Source organism: Molossus molossus, unplaced genomic scaffold (genome assembly GCF_014108415.1).
Source record: "Molossus molossus isolate mMolMol1 unplaced genomic scaffold, mMolMol1.p scaffold_m16_p_1, whole genome shotgun sequence".
NCBI classification, from domain to species: domain Eukaryota; kingdom Metazoa; phylum Chordata; class Mammalia; order Chiroptera; family Molossidae; genus Molossus; species Molossus molossus.
The window spans coordinates 221,269,355-221,291,793 of record NW_023425344.1 but is presented as its reverse complement, the minus strand read 5'-3'; the positions used below and the strand labels follow the sequence as shown (position 1 = coordinate 221,291,793).

Genomic DNA, 22,439 nt, shown 5'->3' with positions numbered 1-22,439 from the left:
AATTTTATACCTGTCTCCCCCTGCTGGTTTAACAAAGAAATGTCTTTGAAAGCTTAGCAAAATAAGGGGGAGTTACTCTTTCTCTGGACCCCAGGCCGTTGCTCTAACCGCTGAACCAAACAGGCCAGGGTAAGCGGGTGTAACTGTAAGGCAATGGTGTTTAAATTGTGGTCCCAGACCAGCAACCTTAACATTTGCACACTTCAAATTATTGGGCCCTACCCCAAACTTACTTAGTTACCCTGGAGGTGGGGAATCAGCAATCTAAATTTTAACAAGTTTTCCAGGGTGGGCAACTGTAGGAAACAGAGGTGAGGTCAGGGATTCAGTCACCGTTACTGTCACACTTGTTCAGACTCTTGGAATTATTTTGGTACCTTTTTCTTGCCCATCACCACATCCAGTTTTTCCCCCTTTCCTATGTTTTCTGAAGTTGGTATTGGCACAGACTACCTCAGTACCTCCTTGACTATTGCAAAAACCTCTTCTTGAGCATTTATTGGGAGTCACAGATTTATCATTCTAAATTAATGCTGTGTATCACTTTCAGTGGTTTTCCACTACCCATGGTTTAGTTGGAGGTAAATTACTAGTTCCTCATTATTATGCACCAGGGAGTAAAGAGTAGATTGTTATATTACTATTATCCTTTAAAATTTGAAATACTTCTATATATCTATTTTATAATTCATTTTTTTAAAAAAACACCAAAGTTCAAATAACTGGTTTGCTTTTCTTTCTATTTTAATTTGATTTGAGAGAGAGCAATGTTGATTTGTTGATCTACTCATTTATACATTCATTGGTTGCGTCTTGTATGTGCCCTGACCGGAAATCAAGCCTGAAACCTTGGCATATTGGGACGACAATCTAACCAACTGAGCTACCCGGCCAGGGCCCTGGTCTGCTTTTATTTTCAAAATGGGCATTTGTTTTCAAAATAAGTTATTGAAGATAATTTTATAAGGTTATAAATGTCATAAAAGAAGGAGCTAAGTCCCTCCCTTCCACTCTCTCTAAGAATTAATGGATAAAATATTCTTAGGTGGGGACTGACAAAAAATTTTACTTTAAAACTTGTACTCATTTCACATAGCTCTAGGACTCTACCTTGGATCTAAATTAGCTTGTTCTGATTTTCTTCATTTATAGGACCTAGAGATTTTTCCTCTTTAATTCAGTGGCTGCCGACATACACTCTATCCCTTGAGAGGTTGTTGGGAGTGTGTGCGGGAAAATCAGCAAGTAAAACCTGATTATGGTACAGTGATACCTCGGTTCTCGAACGCCTCGGTTTTCGACCAAATCGGTATTCGACCAGGAGATTCGAGAAACTTTTGTCTCGGAATCCGAACAAATATTTGGAACTCGAACTTCCGAGATGAGCCGAGTTGAGCCGAATGGCGTTCATTCGGCCCAGCGCGCCTTGCTTGCGTCATCAGTGTGAGTGCAGAGAGAGAGTCACGCTTTGTGGAGTCACGCTTTCCTATTGGTTTCATTGCTTCGGTTCTCGAACAATTCGGTTCTCGACTGTCCTCCTGGAACGAATTATGTTCGAGAACCGAGGTATCACTGTATTTGCTAGTTTCCATGGTGTAAATACCCCCCCAGCTGTGATGTCACTGAACGTGGCACTGGGAATAGGTGCTCAGTATGTAATATTTCCACCCTATAGATGCGATAAACATAAATAACCTCAAGAGCATAGTGAGATATGGTAAAATAATTAGGCAATGGTAGGCTTTAAGTGTATACTATTTTTGTTTCTAATATAATTCACTTGTAAGTTTATATGTTGGGGGGGGCAGGAGTTTCTCTTGAGCTCACAGGGTCTCAGTTGCCTTTAATGAAAAATAATCCGCATACCACAGAGGCACATCTTGGGGTGGTTCTTTCTGAACCCTTACAGTCCTCACCTCTGAAACTTCCCTGGAAGTTTGTAGACTGTTGGTAGACTGTTCTATTGCTCACTAAACCAGTCTCCGTCTTAAGTTCAGTTAAACAGTGGCAGTAATGCCAGTGGGCTCTCAAAGTTAAACCTAGGCTGCAAGCAATCAGGTATTTAATAAGAAGTATCTCGCCCTGGCTGGTTTGGCTTAGCAGTTGGAGCATTGGCCAGTAGACCAGAGAGTCCTGGGTTCGATTCCTGCTAAGGACACATACCTCGGTTGCAGTTTGTCCCCAGCCCAGGTTGGGGTCATGTGGGTGACAACCACTTGATGTTTTTCTCTCTCTCTTTCTCCCTCTCTCCCTCCCACTCTATCTGAAGATAAATGCAAAATGGTCCTCAGGTGAGTATAAAAAAAAAAAAAAAGAGGCATCTCTATGGAAATAAAAGAAAAACAAAGGTTAATGAGTTCTGAAGGCAAGATTTCTGGATGTCTGTCTTGAATCATCTTCAGATGGGGTGAAGGCAGGCAATCTGATAGATTATTTTGGTCTGCAGTTTGAATGTTTCTGGTGATCTTTCTGCAACAGACACAAAGATTGTCCATACGTGAGTTGCTGTGGTGATTTCTCTAAAGTTATATCAAGTCATTCCACTTTAGTTTGCATGGCTTTGGGAAAGGGGCAGTGTTAGTTCTCCAAAATTCCAACCTAAAGGATAGGAGAACAACTGGAAACGTTAGTATATTGCAGGAAACTAGAATTCAGGATTCAGTCCAGTTTACAAGTTGGAAAAAAACTCAAAAGATAGTACAAATATATGGTGATGGAAGGAGAGTAGACTCTGGGTGGTGGGCACACAATGCAGTGTACAGATGGTGTATTATGGAATTGTACACTTGAAATATATCATGTCATTAACCAATGTCACTCCAATACATTTATTTTTTTCCAGTTGTCTGTTGCCTTTAATTAACATCGATGTTCCTCTCTCTCTTTCCCTCCCTCCCTCCCTCCCACTCTATCTAAGATAAATGGAAAAATATCCTTGGATGAGGATTTTAAAAAAACACCACTTATTCTGCTTGAATCCAGTTTTTCCATTAGTTCTCTCAACCTTGCCTGATGATTGAGGGCGATAGAGTCAGTGATAATTCTGAGAAGTGTGCAAGGCTGTCTGTCAGGGCTTGTATGATGTGCTCAGTGAAGTGGGTGCTTCAATCACTAGAGATCGTGGAAGGTAGACCCCAAGTAGGAAACACATTTTCTAACAGTTTCTTTGCCATTGTGAGGGAATCAGCCTTGAGGCAGGGGAAAACATACAACAACAAAAACGTATTGATAACCAGACTAAGTGTCAGTTGAATGAAGTTCAGCTTAAATGCACTATAGTGGATGAAAGAACACAAAAACAAAAAAATAAAGGGGGGGGGTCCCATAGACCTGACTATTCATTTAATTTACAGCCATTATTTGCCCATACAATGTACTCTAAATGTTTATCATTACTTCTTTTACAATGCTTCTCATGCAATACCAAATAAGCCTGATTAGTTTAATATTTATTTTTGTAAGGAGAGAAAACATATCTTTTGAGTTTGGTGCCCTTTTGAAATACCTCAAAGTTATTCCTATATCAAGACCTTATAATTTGAATTTTGAGCAGTTCGTCAAAATATATAAGAAGGTTTGGACATTTGACCAAATAGGATCATAAGTCATTATAAAATAATATTAATTATCCATTTAACCAAAGTGACAATAAAAGATTTTAAGACATACTATTTTTAATTCCTTCAAGAATGTATTTTCATACCTTACACCCTTTTTTACTGAGAACATATATTACTTCATTGCATTCAAAGTTGTTTCCTTTATTCCTAGTAGTTTTAATACATATACTGTATTGGAATTTCAACCCTTAAAAACTAAAATGTAAGCAATTGTGGGATCTGATGCTATCTCCAGATAGTGTCAGAACTGAATTAAATTGTAGGACGCCCACCCAGCTGGTGTTACAGAGAATTGCTCTTGATGTGGGAAAACACACACACACACATTTGGTGTCAAGTGTTGTGAGTGTGGTAGCAATGTGAGTCAAAAGGAGAAACACAGGAGGAAGATTGAGTTTTTTCTAAAATATTTGTGTATATATAATGTAATACCTAGAGCAACCACTAAAAAATCTACATAAAGAGATACACTCACAAACACTATATAGATAAATCAAAAAGGAATTCAAACAAGGAAAGATAAAATATGTTATACCTTTATTTTTATGCAAAGTAAATTAATTTACTGATCAATTTCACTAAATTGCAACAAATTTTGTAATTTCTTTTCATTTGCTTTTTTAAAAAATTGAGGTGCAGTATGCCCAGCTGGTGTGGCTCAGTGGATTGAGATTTGTCCCATGGACTGAGAGGTCCCTGTTTGATTTCTGGTCAGGGCACATGCCTGGGTTTCCAGCTCAATCCCCAGTAGGGGGCGTGCAGGAGGCAGCCGATAGATGTTTCTTTCTCACATCAATGTTTCTATCTCTCTCTCCCTTCCTCTCTCTAAAAAGTCAATAAAAACATATTTTTTCTAAAAAAAAAAAAAAAAGTAAATAGACTAAAAAGTACAGTATAAGACAGTAACCTTAGAACACATGACTTGGTGTTAAACCACTGAAATGTTTTTTTTTAAATAACAGTTAGCCTACCTTGACAAACATCAGCTACACATGTTTCTCATGCTTCCTTTCCCTGCTTCTCCACAGTTGAATTTACTAGGGAATTACTTGCGAGACTCCTTTAGTGACCTTGCAAAAAAGTATTAAACCTTCTGGGAGAAACTTGCCAACTGCTAAGTCTAAGTTCTTTTCATTAACTGCCCTTTTTTGCTGATACAGTCTATTGAACTTTTGAGGCTTGTTAGTATTTTGAAGTCCAACACTGATTGCTTAAAGAATCACCCCTTGCTGTTTTTACAGGGTCATGATCAAGATAACTTGTCACTTCATATCCCAGTTGACTTCTAGGTAAATGACAAATACACAGATTCCAATTTCTACTGAGGTGCCAAACTTCGTAACAGAGTTAAGTTGATGCTGTGATCTGACAGAGCAAAGTGGTAATAAAAATTTTGAAATTATGTCACCACACTATTTATCCCTAATAATTTCATATTCAAAAAATTAAGTACATTTTGGTGTCTTTTTTTTTTTTTTCCTTTCTATGACTCTATATTGTGAGACTCATGGGCTTACACAGGTTCTTAACCTTTTTTTGTGCCAAAGACCCTTTGTAATTCTGATAAATCTAATGGACCTCTTATTACTATAATGTTTTTAAAATGAATAAAGTACATAGGATTAAAAACAACAATTAAAATAGTTATAAAATATTTTTAAATGTTATAGTAATATGTGTCTCTATTGACACATTAAATAACAAGATCTAGCAGTGGGTCTAATAATTACTGCAATTTGAAGTAGTGATGAGTGGAAATGACATTTTGAGATCACTAACAATTATTGTGAAATGAAAATATCTGGGGTTTCTATCAGTGACAAAAATCACAAGTATTGCTAATACTAATTGGTTTGCTGCCTACATTCATAATCAAGAGAAATGTTAACTTATAATGAGAAGTAAATGAAACTAAAGATGAAACTACTTTTTATCCATGGAGCCCAGGTTAAGAACTCTAGGATGAGAAGTGACCCCCAAGCAGTGTTTATTTCTGAGTGGTGAAAATACGGGTGGCTTAAATTTTTCGTCTTTTCTGTATTTTTCAAAATTTCCACAGTAACCAAACGTGTTTTACAATAATAAAATACATCACATATTTTCCAAAATGAGAGGGGTGTATTATTGCTTGGTAAGATTCAGGATACACAAATTGGAAAAACAAAGCAATATTTGAAGAAAATCCTTTAGGGGGAAAAAAGGAAAACAAAATCTGGTATGAAGATGGAGAAACTTAACCTCACTTTCATCAGAGAGACAAAGCTGGCGAGACTGTTACGTGATTTATCTTTATACACAAAGGGATCAATTCTTTAATACATGATGCTGCCTCAGGCCTGAAGCACCATAACTCTTTAACGGGTCACCCTGCCATTCTTGAACCACATCCTTAGGAGGAAGAGAGAAACCACAGGCCACAATTACTCATGAGTTTATTAATTTTATTATCCATTCGTTCTTCGTCTTCCACTTTCGCTTACCTCCCAGCTAGGACTTGTCCGCCTACTCATTGCTCCTCGAAGTGGTTTGGGAGAAAGAACTCCCAGGCAGTGAAGCCTAAACTCCTTCCCGGCCCTACAACACCCTCCTGGCTCTGACCCTCACCTACCTCCCCAACGTCCAACTGCATTCCTCAGCCTCTCTGATCTTTCGATTCCTGATCCTCCTTCGGGCAAATTCCTCCTCCAGTCCTTGTAGCCCGGTGTCTTCCTCGGAGAGGCTTTCCTGACGGCTGAAAGTCCCGAGCCCTCCCCGCCGGTCCTATTACTGCAACAGCACGCTCTGAAATTATTTCCAGGTTTCTCTTACCAGGAAGGAAGCTACTTGAAGGCAAGGCCCTTGTCGAATTGTTCACCGCGGCACCCTCAGCACCTGAAACTACCTGAATGAATGAGAATGAATGAACACCTGTGGACTGTCTCCTTGGGATGTACTCCGGCTTAGAAATCAGTTTATCAAGAAACAAAGCACGTCGATCGCGGTTTTCTGCTGTCCGCTGAGTTGCTGGTCCCCTAGGAGGATCTGAAGTACACAATCCTAGTACCCCAACCGAGCAGGAGCGCGAGAGAGCACCCGCAAGACCGCTCTGCGGGCTCTCCGCGTGGAACTGAGGCTGCGCAGAGCGGGAGGGGGCGTGGCCAAGCCGGTCTCCGGAAGTGGGTCCAGAGCCGGCGAGAGGACGCGGGCTGGTAGCTCGGCGGGCGGCTAGAGCGGCCAGCCCGGCGGGGTGGGTGCCATCCGGCATGGAGGACGAGCTGAGCTTCTCGGACATCTACGGCGGCCGCCTGGCCCTGCAGCGCCGCTACTACTCCCCGTCCTGCCGAGAGTTCTGCCTCAGCTGCCCTCGGCTCTCGCTGCGCTCGCTCACCGCTGTCACCTGCACCGTGTGGCTGGCGGCCTACGGGCTCTTCACCCTCTGCGAGGTAATGGCCGGTCCGCCCTTTCCCGCCGTCGGTGGGGGACTCTAGTTTGGAAGGGTCTCTGGGGTCTTGGGATCGAGCCCGGACTCTTGCCAGACCTTCCTAGTCGTAGGCTGGAGGGCAGGAACTCGCGGGCTCTGGGGACGCCATGCCGCTGCTGGACAGCTCTTTCAATGACGTTTAGTGAAGTCTGTGCCCCTGTACTTGGTCCCTCTCCTGGATCGCTGCTGTGCTCTGCTGCCACCCAGCATACATCCAGCCCTTGCCCGACAGCCTGAAACTTGGCTGCCACATGCTTTACGTAGTGCCTGCTCACAGTACTTCAATTCCAAGGGTCCAGGGAACGATTAGGCGGATCGTCCTCACCCATCACTTCCACTCCTCAGGGGAATCGCTGCTAACAGTGCCTCATATGTTGTTTCTCGGGAACTGTCTTTGTTTCCACTGTGTGTTTGTGCAGCGTGTGTACACACACACCCACGTTAAGAGCTTGATATTGATAGTTCTTTCTAATCTCTGTTTTTTCAAGGCAGTCTCCTCCCAACCTCTTCCCCAACTTCAAGTACTTTCTAAAGAATTGTGACATTTCAGAGATGGGTGGTTTCTATGCAAATTTCCAGACTCATTACTATTCTCTGAGCCTCAGTTTTCACATTTCTAAAATGGAATTAATACCTGCCATTGCAGCTTCATGGTACTGTGAGGGTTACATGCAGTAGGTTTGTGACAGCCCTCAAATAAAAGGAATCATCCTAATTGCCATTTTCAGTTTCATATGTAGTGCCCTGAATTGAATATATTATTCCAGGAGTGATCTGGTCAGAGCTAAATACATCAGGGCTATTTATTTCTATAATTTGGATATTGGTTCCATTACTGCATCTTTTACTGCATCCATTAGAACATAGATATATGTATAATTAGGACTGCCTTAATTTGTACCAAATTGTATCTAAAAGTTTGTTCATAAATAAGTTGAAATTGCTAAGTTGCCAGGACAGCCCTGCCCCCCCCCCCCCAAAGATTTAATTTATAATGTAGTTGAATTTTAATACTAGCCTGAGTTCTGGCCATGTGGTCATGTGAGGAGGAGGGAACAGATACTTATTAAATGCCCACTGATTTACTGAATGCCTCCTTGCAACCTTAGAAGAAAATCAAGGCCCAGAAAGAGTAATAACATTCAGTCACCAAGTTAGTAGATAGCATACCTGGGCTTCAAACCCTGGGCTGTCTGACTCTAAAACCCTTTTTTTTCCACGAAACTATGATGTATTCTCCTTGGGAAGGGGGGTTTGCTTAGGCAAAATTTTTAAGTAGAGAAGTTTGTTTTTTATGTCAGCTCTCTTTTGTACTCACTTCTCTCATCATGGTACCACTTAGCCCCATCAAGTGCCCAGGACTCAGTAACCTCATCTACCAAAATTTCGTCTCTTTCCTCCTACTCAAAACTTCTTGTCAGAGTATAATGAATCTCAGCTAGGAGTGAGAAGAAATATGACAAAAGAATTCATTAAAACATGGCTTAACTTCAACCTAAATGAATACTGAATTGTTAGAAAAAGGAAGTATTAAAAATATAGGTAGTAAAGTTTTAGGCAGAGATTACCTTCTTGTAAAGCTATTATGAATCAAATTCTCTAAGCATCCTTTCTCCCAGTTTTTGAATTCACTGTTCTGTTAAAATTTCAGGTTTTTACCTTATTTATTCCAACTTAGAATGTTGTCCTTTCCCCCTTCCTTTTCTCAACTAAGTGTACAAGCAAGAACCACCACCTCCTTTGCACCAATTAAATCTTGCTTCCTTGGAAGTCTTCATGGGACATTCCTGTATGCTTTAACCTGTCTCCCTACCCCCCCCCACCCCCAATCCTTTCTTAGGCACTTATAGTTAGTATCATAGTACTCTCCAAAAATATTTTATATATGAATTAATTTTGCCCCTCATAAATGTCTAAAAGCCAGGACTGCGTTTTATTTCTCTCCGTCCTTCCATAATGCTTATTCAGTGAAAACTGTGTGAAAGACACTGTACTAGTTACTAGGCATTTAATTACCTCGAAGTAGATATTTCTGGAACATCAGACACCCAGCACAGAGATTTCTTCATCCTCCATTCGTTAATCAACAAATAGTTATCTAGCACAGAGGCCAGCAAACTTTTTCTTCAAAAAACCAAATAGTAAGTATTTTAGGTTTTACAGGTCTCTGTCTCATGTTCTTCTGTTTCTTTTTCTTTCCTCTTCTTCTTCTTCCTCTTCCCTGTTCTCTTCCCCTTCTCCTTCCCCTTCTTTTTTAACAACCCTTTAAAACATGTAAAAACCATTCTTAGCTCAAGGTGGACCAGACAAAAATAGATCACAGGCCCAAATAATTTGCAGATCCCTGGTCTAACAGGTAGTATATGTGAGGTAGAAAGAAAAAAGATACTTTATTTTTGTTAAAATTTTTATTTATTTATTTTAGAGAGAGAGAAGCATCGATCCATTGTCCCACTTATTTATGCATTCATTAGTTGTTTCTTGTATGTGCCTTGACTAGAGATCGAACCCGCAACCTTGGCATATCTAGAAGGATACTTTCAAAGAAAATCAGAGCCAGTCAGTAGTTTAAGTGGTAAAAATAGATTTTATTCAAAGACTACTGCAGTAGGAGAAAAGAAACCTTAGTATATAACTGGGCTCAATTCTAAATACAGTACAGACAAGTCGGAATTTATAGCCTAAGAGCAGGGTGAGGGTCAGTGGGTGGGAAACTACTAAAAGGAAACATCAGGAGTGAAGGAGGATTCTGGCTAAACTGACTTGACAGGATTATTGCTGAAGACAGGCTAGGGTGACCTAATACTTAGGGTGGGGGTTCTCTCTAAACTGACCTAGCAAGATTCTCATTACAACCGGGCAATGCAGGCCCAACAAGGATGGATGCCAAGGTCAGGGGCTTAGAGGGGCTTGACTAGAGTTAGGTCAATTAGGGCATGTTATCAGTAGACACTTCCTGCCCTCAAGGAATGACAGCCATAAATTACTGAATCTCTTTTGATTTCAGGTCAATGATTTTTTTCCTGTGCCATCATTCTATATAATACCTTTGTGGAAAAAAGAAAACAATGCCACATGAAAGGAACACACATCAATAGAAAAACACATATCAGCTTCAGAAATGATAAAGGTTGTACCAGTGTCTTAGAAGCAAAGGAATAAATACCACTTTGAGCCCTAAACATATCAGTTAGTCACAACCCCAAACAAGTAAAAGACCCCTAAATGACAATATCTTAATCATTTAACAAAAGAAGAAGTCAGGAGGTAGGGTGACTCTAGAGGTCACAAGAGGCACAGTAGACAGTACACAGTACTTGTCTCAGGCCAGCTTTCCACATGGTCTGACAGAGTCCATAGTAGTTCCAGACATCAAAACCTCAGGATATATGGACCTTATCTCCCTTAGATCTCTCTCTCTCTTTTTTTTATCCTCACCACCCGAGGACATTTTTGCATTTATCTTCAGATAGAGCGGGGTGGGGGTGGGGGGACGAGAGAGAAACATCGATGTGTGAGGTAGGTGTCCTTAGCAGGAACCGAACCTGGGACTCTCTGGTCTGCAGGCTGACGCTCTAACCACTGAGAAAAACTGTCCAGGGCTCCCTTAGATCTCTTTTTAAGATGGACTTAGTTTTCAAGAAGACCCTCCAACAGATCTCCCCTCACATCTCATTGACCAGAGCTGTCATGTGTCCATTTCCAAACCAGTCATTGGCAGGAGTGGGAACCAGTCATGATTCATTCCAAGTTCTGTTAGGAAGGAGAAGTGGTTGTTGAATAGTATCTATTACACTGTGCTAAGCATTTTACTGTTGCTCAGTCTATGATTTTGCACTATATATTCTGAGGGAGTGTGAGGAAAAGCTCTGCGTCATTACGTTGCAATTTTGGAAGAAAAATCTCAGTGGTGCGATGGTAGATATTTTGCTGATGGGGGTTCTCTTCCACAGACTTATCCATTTGTTGTCTGGATGTATTTAATCATATGCTTTCATAGGTCTACAGAACACAAATAAAAGTGATTTCCTCTTCCTCCATGTATGTTCCTCTCATCCGTTCAACTCACAGCAGAACAAAGGTTTTTCCCGGCATTGCCTAGAGTTGACTTACTGAACATCAATACATATATGCAGAAGACCACTTGGTAATCTTACTGCCTTTGTCTGGCTCTCTCTTCAGAACAGCATGATCCTTTCTGCTGCCATCTTCATCACCCTCTTAGGCCTGCTTGGTTACCTCCATTTTGTGAAGATTGATCAGGAGACTCTGTTAATCATTGATTCCCTTGGCATCCAGATGACTTCATCCTATGCCTCTGGCAAAGAAAGCACCACCTTCATTGAGATGGGCAAGGTGAAGGATGTTATCATTAATGAGGCTATTTACATGGTAAGTATGTGAGTGGTATCACAGGCCTCTCTGGAGGAGGTAGCCCTTGGAGTGTGCCTGGATCCAAACTGTTTTAATACCTAAAACATTAGATGTCAAAAATTAAATTTGAGGACTCTCTGTTCCAGTATTTGTAGTGTTTCCTTTTGGGCTGGTATGTCTAAAAACTGTGAAAGTGAAACTTATATTGAAAAAAGATATCTCCCATTATTTTATTTATTTAATTTTTAAAGAGAGGAAAGGGGAGAGAGAGACATCAATTTGTTATGTATGCATTCATTGTTTGATTCTTGTATGTGCCCTTGAACAGGGATTGGATAGATCTACAACCTTGGCATATAGGGATGACACTCTAACCAACTGAGCTACCCAGCCAGGGTATCCCTTTATTTTTAAAGAGACACAGCAGATTTTCGTGGATAGGGAGTCAGCACTTCAAATTTATTATTTTTTAATCTTTGTTGTTTGAGTATTATAAATGTTCCCTATTTCCTGCCCTTGTTCTCCTCCTCTCAGATCCTTCCCCACCACAGTCCTTCACCACCCTATTGTTTTTGTTCATGGGCTATGTATATATGCATACAAGTTCTTTGGTTATCCATTCTGCGCCCCCCCCTTCCCCTACCCTCTGAGATTTGTCAGTCTGTTCCATATTTCCATGCCTCTGTTTCTATTTTATTCATCAGTTTACTTTGTTTATTAGATTCCATATATAAGTGAGATCATGTGATATTTGTCTTTCTATGACTGGCTTATTTCACTTAGTGTAATACTCTCCAGGTCCCTCCATGCTGTCTCAAAGGATAATAGGTCCTTTTTTTTTTTACAGCTGCATAGTATTCCATTGTGTAGATGTAACATGGCTTTTTTATCCACGCATTTAGTGATGGGCACTTGGGCTGTTTCTAGATCTTAGCTATTGTAAATAGTGCTGCTATGAACATAAGTGTGCATATATTCTTTCTGATTGGTGTTTTGGGATTCTTAGGATATAGTCCTACTAGTGGAATCAATGTGTCAAATGGCAGTTCCATTTTTAATTTATTGAGGAACCTCCATACTGTTTTCCATAGGGCCTGCACCAGTCTGCATTCCCACCAGCAGTGTACTAGAGTCCCCTTTTCTCCATACCCTTGCCAGTACTTGTTTATTGATGGCAGCCATTCTAACAGGTGTGAGGTGGTACCTCATTGTCATTTTAATTTGCATCTCTCTGAAGATTAGTGACATTGAGCATTTTTTCATCTGTCTCTTGGCCATCTGCATGTCCTATTTTAAGAAGTGTCTATTTAGGTCCTCAGCCCATTTTTCAATTGGATTGGCTTCCTTTTGTTAGCTCAGCTTCATAATCATCTCTGATTGTTATTGTTGCTGTTTTGTCTTTTTTCATTTAAAGCATAAGAATATACTTCTCCCCCACTTCAAAAGCTACCAAGTGTTCTACTTAGAGATAACCATTTGTGAAAAAGTTTTAGCCTTCCCTTGAAAACAACAAAATGAATTTCACTTAGATCTCTGCTATCTGGTGTATTTTTTTACAGCAGAAGGTGATTTACTACCTCTGCATTTTATTGAATGATCCAGTGGAACCACATGGGATATCCCAAGTAGTACCTGTCTTCCAGGTGAGCACAGAACACTTTGCTTCACTTTCTCCAATGAAATCCTCTACCTTCCTATCCCTCTCTGCATATCTACTGCTACTTCTGTTCAGTAGCAATGTAAACTTTTGTTGTCAGGAACATTTGAGGGTACCTGACAGCGATTTTTAGTGAGAATTAGGATTTTAGTTATTTCAGAAGCTCCTTTCTGAGGCAAGTATGGGCTTTCAGAAATACTATGAATTTATACAAATTTTAGAGGAAAAAAAAATATATCAACTTCTGCCTTTAAATCATTATTCATCTCCTTTGACTGTCAGCCTACCAATATGATATTACGTAGAAGTTACTAATGTACACATACTGTTATACACTGTTTTGTATTTTGCTTTTTAAATCTGACATGCATATTTTCATGCATCTACAAAGGCCACTACACTTATTATTTTAATTACATCATCATGTGGAGTATCAGTTTAGGCACTCTATTGCAAGCTTTTGAAATCACATCCAGGTTATTTTTTGGTTTGCTCTTATAAAAAAACAACACTTATATAGCCCTGGCCAGTTTGGCTCAGCGGTTAGAGCGTCGGCCTGCGGACTAGAGTCCTGGGTTCAGTTCCCGCTAAGGGTGCGTACCTCAGTTGCAGTTTTTCCCCGGCCCCAGTTGGGGTCATGTGGGTGGTAGCCATTCAGTGTGTCTCTTTCACATCAATGTTTCTCTCTCTCTTCCTCCCTTTTTCCCTCCTGCTCTATCTAAAGATGAATGCAAGAAAAATGTCCTCGGGTGAGGATAAAAAAAAAATTAAGAAACAAAACACTTATATAAATATAGTTTTAATAAATTACTTTATAGGTGTGTGATTTATGTATGTAGTTAACTCTGCCTCACTGCCCTGTCTCCTTTTTTTTTTTTTTATCCTCACCTGAGGACATTTTTTTTTCTTTTTGTTCAGATAGAGCAGGAGGAAGAGAGAGAGAGAAACATCGAGTGGCTGCCACCCACATGACCCAACCAGGCCCGGGGACAAACTACAACCAAAGTACATGCCCTTAGCGGGAAACAAACCCCAGTCTCTCTGGACCGTAGGCCGACGCTCTAACCGCTAAGCCAAACCGGCCAGCTCACTGCCCTGTTTCTTAAAGGAGTTAAGGCAGCTAAGTTAAAATTCTTTAGCACTGTAGTTCAAAATTATTTTATTAAAGCTTATGAATAGCTGCATAGATTTTTACAGTGTTTGAAATTTCACTTCAGAGACTGAACAACTTTACTATACTTTGGGGAATTTGTACTTGTTTTTCTAGTTTTGGCTAACAGTGGATGTAGCTATATTTTAGCTTAGTACGTAAAGGAATTTAAAGTTTTAAAATTTGTATCTCTTTAAATGACAGGGACTTTTCATATTTCCTTGTATCTACCTATTAGTATTTCCTCTTATTTTAAACTATCCATATCTCTTTTATTAGTCAAGCAGAATCTAGATATTGGTTATGCATTTGTAACAAACTTTTTTATGCATTTGGTAGCAAACTTTTATTTAAAGTGCTTTCCAAATATCTTTCTCCCATTCTGTGATTTCTCTTTTAATTCTGTTATTTTACATTGTATTATACACAGCATTTTTCAATATTTACATGTTAAACTGCCTTCTTGTCTCTGAGGACTGTTTCCCAGCATGTGACACTCCCAGGAGGGTCTCCTTACTCTTCCTGCTTGCTCTTAGATGGAGATCATGAAATTTTACAGATTAAAAACTGTCTTTCGAGATCCTGCTTCGCACATTTCACAGGCTGGGCCATGGGCCTAGTTAGGGACTCTTCCAGCAAGGTGCTGTGAGGCCTGAACTTCTGCCTTTCTGAGGCACACCTTGATGTGGGAGAGAGATTGAGGGTACGCATGGATGCAGCACTCCTAAGACTCTCTTAGGTTCGTCTTGACTGTGCATTTCTCCTCTTTGGACTTCAGAGTGCCAAGCCCCGGCTGGACTGCTTGATTGAAGTGTACAGGAGCTGCCAGGAGATCCTGGCACACCGGAAAGCCACACCCACAAGCTCCTGAGTCCCAGCGTTCAGAAGGCCAGTACTGTCTTCCATGGGAAATGACTCCCAAGCCCTAGGGCCGATGTATTTTCTGTATCCTAAACCATCATGTGGACATGGTCCGAGGAACCAGGACGGACGCAGTGGACATCAGAGCCACAGAGCAGGTGACTGGAAACCCAAATCATTGTGTGATGTTGAACCAAGTATTCCTGTGTGTCAGTGCTCCCCCTGTAAGGTAGTGCCTACTTTACCAACAGAGGGGAGACCTTAAGAAATGATATGCAAAGGTAATGTCGACAAAGACCACTTTGTGAATTTCATATGCACATTCAAGTTTACTTTTTGTTGAAATTTGTGGAGCAAGCCAATGGGATGCTGCTATCAGATCTCTTGAGAAAGACAATTTCCAACTGTATAAAAGTTAAGTACCCCCGTATAAAAGTTCAGGAAAAAAAGCAAGCCCTTCAGGTACTGGGTTGGCAGGAAGAAATGGCCTACAAAAGACTAGTCTCTGTCCCCCAGCTCCTGTGTTTGTATAGGGTTAATTTATGATGATTCTCTCAATAAACAGATCTCCTTCCTAAACATGCACCATAACTGCCTGGTTCACAGATAGCTGCTTTCATCAACAAATGTGAACGTGGCATTTCAGCCATGGGTGAAGCACATTCATACTTCTGTTACTCAGCACTGTGTACAGTTTCAAAAACGTTTGCCAGGAGGGACAAGACAAAAGGCCAGACAGAAATTCGACTTTGGTTTCCAGACATCTTAAAGGAGGATAAACATTGCAACTGTAGAAGCCTTTATTTATAAGGCAGTTTCTTCTGTATTAAACTGATAAATTAAGGGAGGATTCCTGAAAGGCCGGGAAGGAGACAGGGAGGGTGAAATAGCTTGACCCACAGATTCAGTATGAACACAGCTCCATTCTTCCTTATTCTTTGGGATCCTTTTTTTCTTTTTAACTCCCAGGTAGATAGTATTATCCTCATGGGTCTTAGAGACACTCAAGGTATCACAAAACCAAAGTTGTCACTTCTGCCTTTTACACCAGCCCTGGGGGTTCTTCAGGAGCCGGTGGTGCACGTGACGCGCTGACCCTGTTTGAGGTAGAGATGTCCCGACTAGATCCCAAATGCTAGGGGAAGGCAGGAGCAGAAATGGAAGACAGCCATAGAACTGCCGCCTCGCAAAGGCAAGTTCATTTAAAAGAGGCAGACACTCTGATATGCTTCTTTTTCTTTTTTTCCCACACCCAAGGATGTTTTTCCATTGCTTTGTATAAAAGACAGAGTGGAGGGAAGGGAGGGGGAGAGAGAGAGAGAGAAACATGGATGAGAGAGAGAGAGAAACATGGATGCGAGAGAGACACATCAATTGGTTGCCTCCTGCACGACCATGACTAAGGCCAGGGACTGAACTTGCAACCCAAGTGTGTGCCCTTGATCAGGAATCAAACCCTAGACCCTTTGGTCCACAGGCCAATGCTCTAACCGCTGACCCAGACTGGTCAGGGCTGATGTGCTTCTTTTTCATCATGTTTGTTAGTTTAAACCGATGAGAGGGAGGAAAGGTACAGCAGCTGAGGTGCTCACATAAACTAGATCCAGCTGTGCAGTTCTGCAGTCTGCAACTCACTCACTCACTCACTCACTCACTCACTCACTGTTGGGGTTAAAGGCTTGCTTCTTGGCTGCTACTACTAAAACCATACAGTTTTCAGCACTTTATTGACAAATGGTAAGACTGCCTTTGAGCTGTGAAATAAACTCAGTTTCCAGTGTTGGAAAGTCAGAGTACCAGTGACTCTTTCGTCTTTCTGTTAGAGGGGCAGTGGGGGATACTGGCATGGTTAGGAAGGCAAGAGGTGAAAGCAACGTTCCATTTCTTTCACCTGATGCTCTCAGGCTAGGACAGCTATCATGCCTTCAACTAATTCCCAGCGGAAGTTCGCCAGAAGTCTTGAGGAGCGAATCCAGGCCCAGAAGCCCCGAGGGTCTTCTGTTTCTGACTCATCTTTGGTGGCTCACAGGGCAGCAAAAAGCACAAAGCATTTGCTTGGTCTTTCAAAGAGCAGCGAAAAGTGCCGACCGCCTCGTCCCACAGCAGGGAGTACGGCCTCACGGGGCCTGTTCAGTAGTAAAGGAGACACGGAAGGCCAGGTGAGGCGGCCCTGCCTCAGCCTGCACGCAGCTGGGCGCGCTCCAGTGAGGGAGACCAGCTTCTCCAGCAGGCACAGCTCCCTGTCCCGCAGAGGGAGCTGCTGCCCCACAAGAGCGCTGCAAACCGCCTCCTCATCTGCAGCAGGGGGAGGGCAAGGTGATCTATTCCTGTTCTCCAGCCTTGCCAACACCTTTCCCGTCTGGGAAAGAAGTCTAGTTTTAGTGAGTTCTAGGCTTCTGTCAGAGTTCAGGTGAACTGGAAATATTAGTCCTATTCAGGGATGCTGGGAAAACTTCAAGTATAAATCCCCACGTAAGGGCCGTACACAATATAAAAATTATTAGCCTCCCTGAGGGTATCTGGGGAAAACTGTGACTTACAGCACTGACACCCTCAGTAACCAGTCATGTCCCTGTCTGGCAGGGTGGGGAACGTCTGGCCTGCGGGCTGTGTAAGGCCCGAGAAATCGATACCCGCTGACATCAAAGCCTCACCAAGTAGCACAGGCTAATTTTTAAGTTGATAATTTTGTATGGCCTACGAATGATGTTATAAATATCCAAATGGCCCTTGGCAGAAAAAAGGTTCCCCACCCCTGGAAGCAGGCAGCATCCAGAGCTCAGTATTCTTATGAAAAAAAAAAAAAACAGTGGTTTTTATACTGGGTCTGGATTTTTAAAAGTTGGGCCCTGAAACATTATAAGGCACCTAGAGAGTAGAGGCTTCATGGACCCTGCAATACACATTCACAGAACAAACCAGGGTGGGGGCTGGGAGGGCGGTAGACCCATCACAGTAGCATCGTGCCCCAGGACCTGTGTCTCCAATCCTGGAGGCACCAGTGGTGGGGAAGGGGGAAGGAGAAATAGTCACAGCAACGCTGGTCCCTTGGCAGCACGTGGAACAGAGGCAAAGAACGGCCGTGCAGCCAGCTCCCACGGCTGGTGGGCAGCGGGTGGCTTGGTGGGTGGGTTCACAGTTGCGGAGCAATGGTTCAAGTAGCTGGCCACGATGAAAGCAGCCTCTGCGACCTGAGGACACAGCAGGAACAAAGGAACTGAAGGAGCCCTGGCTGGAAGGCGCTCACTCACACAGCCTTCCCGGGCTCCTTCGCTCTTAAAACACCCACCTGGGAGAAAATGTCCGAAGGGGGTCATCCCTGTGAGGTTCAGAGGCCCAGTGAAATGGGTGCCTATTGGTCTGGGGTCCTCTGTGGGGCACAGTACCCCGCTGAGAACAGGAGAGGAACACTGCTCTGGGTAGCTCCGAGCTGGGAGGGGGCCTCCCTGGGGGAAGGGCCTGTGTATCCTCTCCTTCGGCAGGGCAGGGCAGGGGTGTATTAAGAGGAAGAGGAGGTTTGCAAACTCCAACTACAGGATTAAAGCAACAGGGTTTCCAGTTATTGTCAGAGGGAGTCAGGCACTATAAATCAGGGCTTAGGTTCCTGAGTCATCGTAATTCTTATTTTTGCTAGTCAACACTTCCTTTACTGAGTGTGAAAAAAGCCCTTAAGGCAAAAGAGGTCTTTGGATGGATTTCAAGACCTGAAGGAAGGGGAGCATGTGCATACTGTCATACTTTGTGACTAGAGTTGGGACAGCAGAACCCAGGATAAGGTGAGAACATCTTAAGGCAGCTGCCCTGGCCCTGGGCCTCCCGCAAGGAGAACAGCGAGTGAGCACCGATCCAGCCTGCGTGGTGCTGAGGCCTGGGAGAACCAGGAAAGGTCATGTGCCGGGCACAGGAGCAGCTGGGCCAGAGCTCCCTCCCTAGCCAGCCCTCACCCACCTGCTCAGCAGTGACTCTCCACAGCAACTCTGCCTGAACCCTTTGGAATAATGATTACAGACAAGGCCAATAATGATTACTGGGGGCAGGGCTCTTCCAGGATCCGGTCATAACCCCGGCTTCCTTTCTAAGCTCCCAGCCCACCTCTTCCTAGCAGGTCAGAGTTAAATGTTTCAGTAGCTCTCAGACGTACCTTGGGAGTGGCCATCCGGAAGGTCAACTTTTCAATGTGGCCTTTTCCAGAGCTCTGGTCTGGAATGGATCTAACCACAAGCATGAAGTCGTCCCGGCAGCCACCGAAGGTCGTCACTGAAGAGTAGGGGTAAGTGACATGCACTTGCTGTGGGAAAGAGCCAGTCAGTTCCAGGGTAACTTCAGGATTAAAGTGTCAGCTGCGTCCTGAGCTAGGAGCGCATGCCCTGTCTCTACCAGGCACAGGGAGCCTTAACCAGGAAGGGAGAACTCTGAAGTGCTCATAATCTGGACCCTACACCTCCGATGGCTACCAGCTGTGTCTAACTGGAGCCCAGCAGTGCCTGGGCCAGGGGTGGGGTAGGGAGACCACAGTCACTTAACTCAGGCCTCTGAGTCCAGAGAGGAGAAGAAAAGAGTACTCAGAGAAGGAGGGGGTCAGGGAGCCACCCTCCTTCCGTACCATAGTGTTGTGGTCCAGGATGCTGACACCATCCTCATTCACAGCAATCCACACCAGAGCTTTCTCCTCGGAAGACAGCTGTACAGGCTGGGGAAACAGGGGAATCCCATCAGATCTACCCACAGCCAGGGATTCCGAGCCAGAGGACACGTGCAGGAATGTGCTAGGCAGTGACTGCCAACCTTTTCCTCGTCTTGGAAAACATAAAAGATGGTATCGTGCTGGAGTGAACAGGAGGCACCTGGCCTTGGGGCTCTGGCTCCCTACTAACAATCTCGCGGTGGGAGATCACAGCCCGTCCTGCTCAGCACACTGGCTGAGGACTCTGTACAGTGTAACAGGTCCCTGCTGCTGTCTCCTCCCAGCTCGCAGACACCGACAGCCTGCCACCCACAGTCTCCCCCAGCTAAAGTGCATCTTGCTTCAATCAACTTCCTAGGGACTGGAAAAGAAACAGGAAGGTGAGATTGCAATCTTCCAGGCTGCAGACCCTACCAGTAAGAAAAGTGGCTACTTAGTGGACAATTCCTGGAATCATAGTAGGGCAATCCCCAAAAGGCTGGGGAGGTAGACATGTCACCTTTTTCAGAAGCATTCCCCAACTTCCCAGACCACAGGGGGGCCCCTGTTATATGCCCTTATAATTAGTTGGTCCTATCTTTCCCCCCAGGGGTAGCACTGAGAATGAAATCAATAAAGGAAAGATGAGAGTCACCCAGACACAATCCTGGCCCCAAAGCAATGACTCACAATTCTGGACCAAGGAAATGGGGAGTAGGCTGCAAATGGGTGGAGAGATAGTGACCCCTGGTGGTTGCTAGTTTGCAGGCAGGCGCTTCAGACTGGACTCAAACATGACCAGAGAGGGACAGCAGCTCCATGAGAAAGTCAGGGCCTTCCTGAGGGTGTGGTCGCCACTCCTCCCGCTGGAAACCACGCGCACTTACCTGAGCAGCAAAGAGCTTAGCACCGAAGAAGGGCCATTTCCGGGCTACTGTCAGGTAGATGCGGATGCACTCAGGAGCGGAGCAGCCTTGCAGCGTTGCCCACTTTGTGCTCAGCTGATCTCCGAGGTGCCTGGTTTGGACAGATGGACAGAAGCGGTGCCAGTGCGGTGCTGCCACGTTTTCGAGGCGCTCTGAGACCTCCCCAGCTCTGCAGCCGCCTCCCACAGCAAGTCCCCGCAAGACCTGGTAGCCTACCTCAGCTGCTCAGGGGGTGCCCCGTGCCTGTAGCGCCTTGGGTAGAACCTGTCTAGGGCCTGCTGCAGGTGGTGGTGAGCCTTGGAAGGGGGTGTGCCCCTGGCGCCTGGTGGGAGGGGCCTCTCCAAGTCCCCAAACTCTACCTGTGATAGAAGCACATGGAGGCACAAGTCAGGAATCTGGACATGGTGGGGATGGGGTGGTGGTGAGGTGGGCTGTGGAGAGAGGTGAAACAAACCAACACTTTGTAACTGTACTGGTGAGGTAGGGATGGATGTGGAAAAACACTTCTTGTGGACAGACCCTTTATCTCCAGTTTCACAGACACTGTAGAAACCATCTTATGGTCCTAGAATATTAGAAGTTATCTAGGCCAACGTCCATTTCCCAGCTGAGGTTAAGTGCCTATCCAAAGACACAGCTGGTTAGGGGCAGGCAAGGGAAAACACTGCAGAGATTCTGGCTTCCAACCCGAAGATACGGGAACAGGACTGAAGATGCTACAGATCCTAGAGGACAGCAGGTCCTCGAACAACACTGCTTTGTTCAAAGTCATTTCGTCACAACGTTGATGAGCTGTTTCGCTTGCGGTCGCAGAACCGGCTGAGGATGTTAGTGGGGACGGACTGACTGTAGAGCAGCGCCCTCCAACTGTTGCCCTGGGAGTCGGACACTTGGCTCGAATCCCAGCTCTGCCACTTACCAGAACTAAATGGGATAATACATATAAAATATTTAGCACAGGGCCCTCTATAGAGTATTCAATAAATGTTTATTATATTTAAGGTCAGCTATTATTATTTCTCCTTCCTTTCCAGCCTGCAGATCCAGGGGAACGATACCGGTATCCCAGATTCCTTTGGCAAGATGGCCTACAGTAACAGGGAGAAGGCTCGAAGTCTGAAGGTGTGTTCCTTTTCCTAATTCCAGTTAAAATGTTTGACAGCTTTAAGTACAAATTTTAGCACGTACATTATGTGATATGCATTATTTAAGAATGACATCTAGGCCCTGCCCAGTGTGGTTGGAGCACCCTCCCGTACACTGAAAGGCTGTGGGTTAAACTCCCAGTCAGGGCACATACCTAGGTTGTGGGTTCAATCCCTGGTTGGGGTATATATGGGAGGCAAGTGATCAATGTTTCTTTCTCTCCCTCTCCTCCTTCCCCTCTCTCTAAAATCAATAAGAATGTCCAAGGGCGAGGATTAAAAAAAAAGAATCATATTTTGTACAACCCTGCGGAGGCAGGTACGAAGGTCTTTTCATTTTCAGTCTACGGAAATGGAAATGAAAAGCACACACAAGTAAAGTGACGTGACCGAGATGTCAGAGCAGGCAGTGGCTGGGACTCTGAGTTCCACGTCCAGAGTTCTGCCCGCAGCCTGTCTCCACGAGTCAGCTCCTCTCCGCAGCCGGCAGCCAGGCCCCCTCTCCTGGCTCCCCAGGAGCTGCGGAATCTCCTGTTCCAGGCTGCGTGGCGCATTCCACCTGTGGGTCCCAAGATGGTACCCT

At 43.9% G+C, this 22,439-nt stretch overlaps 2 protein-coding genes across 7 annotated transcripts in view; one reads left to right on the top strand and one right to left on the bottom strand.

The window, feature by feature from the left end:
- The first annotated feature begins 6,787 nt into the window (after nt 1-6,787).
- Nucleotides 6,788-22,009, top strand: PIGH (phosphatidylinositol glycan anchor biosynthesis class H). Of its 6 annotated transcripts, none has more exons than XR_004961463.1 (6): nt 6,788-7,042; nt 11,263-11,472; nt 13,014-13,097; nt 15,040-15,280; nt 19,314-19,392; nt 21,746-21,772. XR_004961463.1 is itself a non-coding variant. In XM_036277806.1 (4 exons), exons 1-4 carry the CDS (start codon nt 6,863-6,865, stop codon nt 15,130-15,132), a joined length of 567 nt encoding a protein of 188 aa, XP_036133699.1. In that variant the 5' UTR covers nt 6,788-6,862; the 3' UTR covers nt 15,133-16,384. The 6 variants fall into 6 exon arrangements, 3 of the variants coding, with proteins under 3 accessions (XP_036133699.1, XP_036133719.1, XP_036133729.1); XR_004961467.1 differs by lacking the exon at nt 21,746-21,772 and adding an exon at nt 19,770-19,792; XR_004961464.1 differs by lacking the exon at nt 19,314-19,392 and having other exon boundaries at nt 21,746-22,009.
- Nucleotides 18,152-22,439, bottom strand: part of PLEKHH1 (pleckstrin homology, MyTH4 and FERM domain containing H1) — a 51,250-nt gene continuing 46,962 nt past the window's right edge. Inside the window, exons 25-29 of the mRNA XM_036277795.1 lie at nt 20,928-21,070; nt 20,673-20,802; nt 19,726-19,812; nt 19,264-19,410; nt 18,152-18,313 (exon numbers count right to left, since the gene is read on the bottom strand). Coding sequence (XP_036133688.1) covers nt 18,152-18,313; nt 19,264-19,410; nt 19,726-19,812; nt 20,673-20,802; nt 20,928-21,070 — 669 coding nt within the window. The remainder of the gene's footprint in view (nt 18,314-19,263; nt 19,411-19,725; nt 19,813-20,672; nt 20,803-20,927; nt 21,071-22,439) is intronic.

Coding starts and splice junctions, on each gene's coding strand:
- PIGH (XM_036277806.1), top strand. CDS start 6,863: ATGGAGGACGAGCTGAGCTTCTCGGACATCTACGGCGGCCGCCTGGCC. Junction 11,473..13,013: donor TTAATGAGGCTATTTACATG/GTAAGTATGTGA, acceptor ATTTTTTTACAG/CAGAAGGTGATTTACTACCT. Junction 13,098..15,039: donor AAGTAGTACCTGTCTTCCAG/GTGAGCACAGAA, acceptor TTTGGACTTCAG/AGTGCCAAGCCCCGGCTGGA.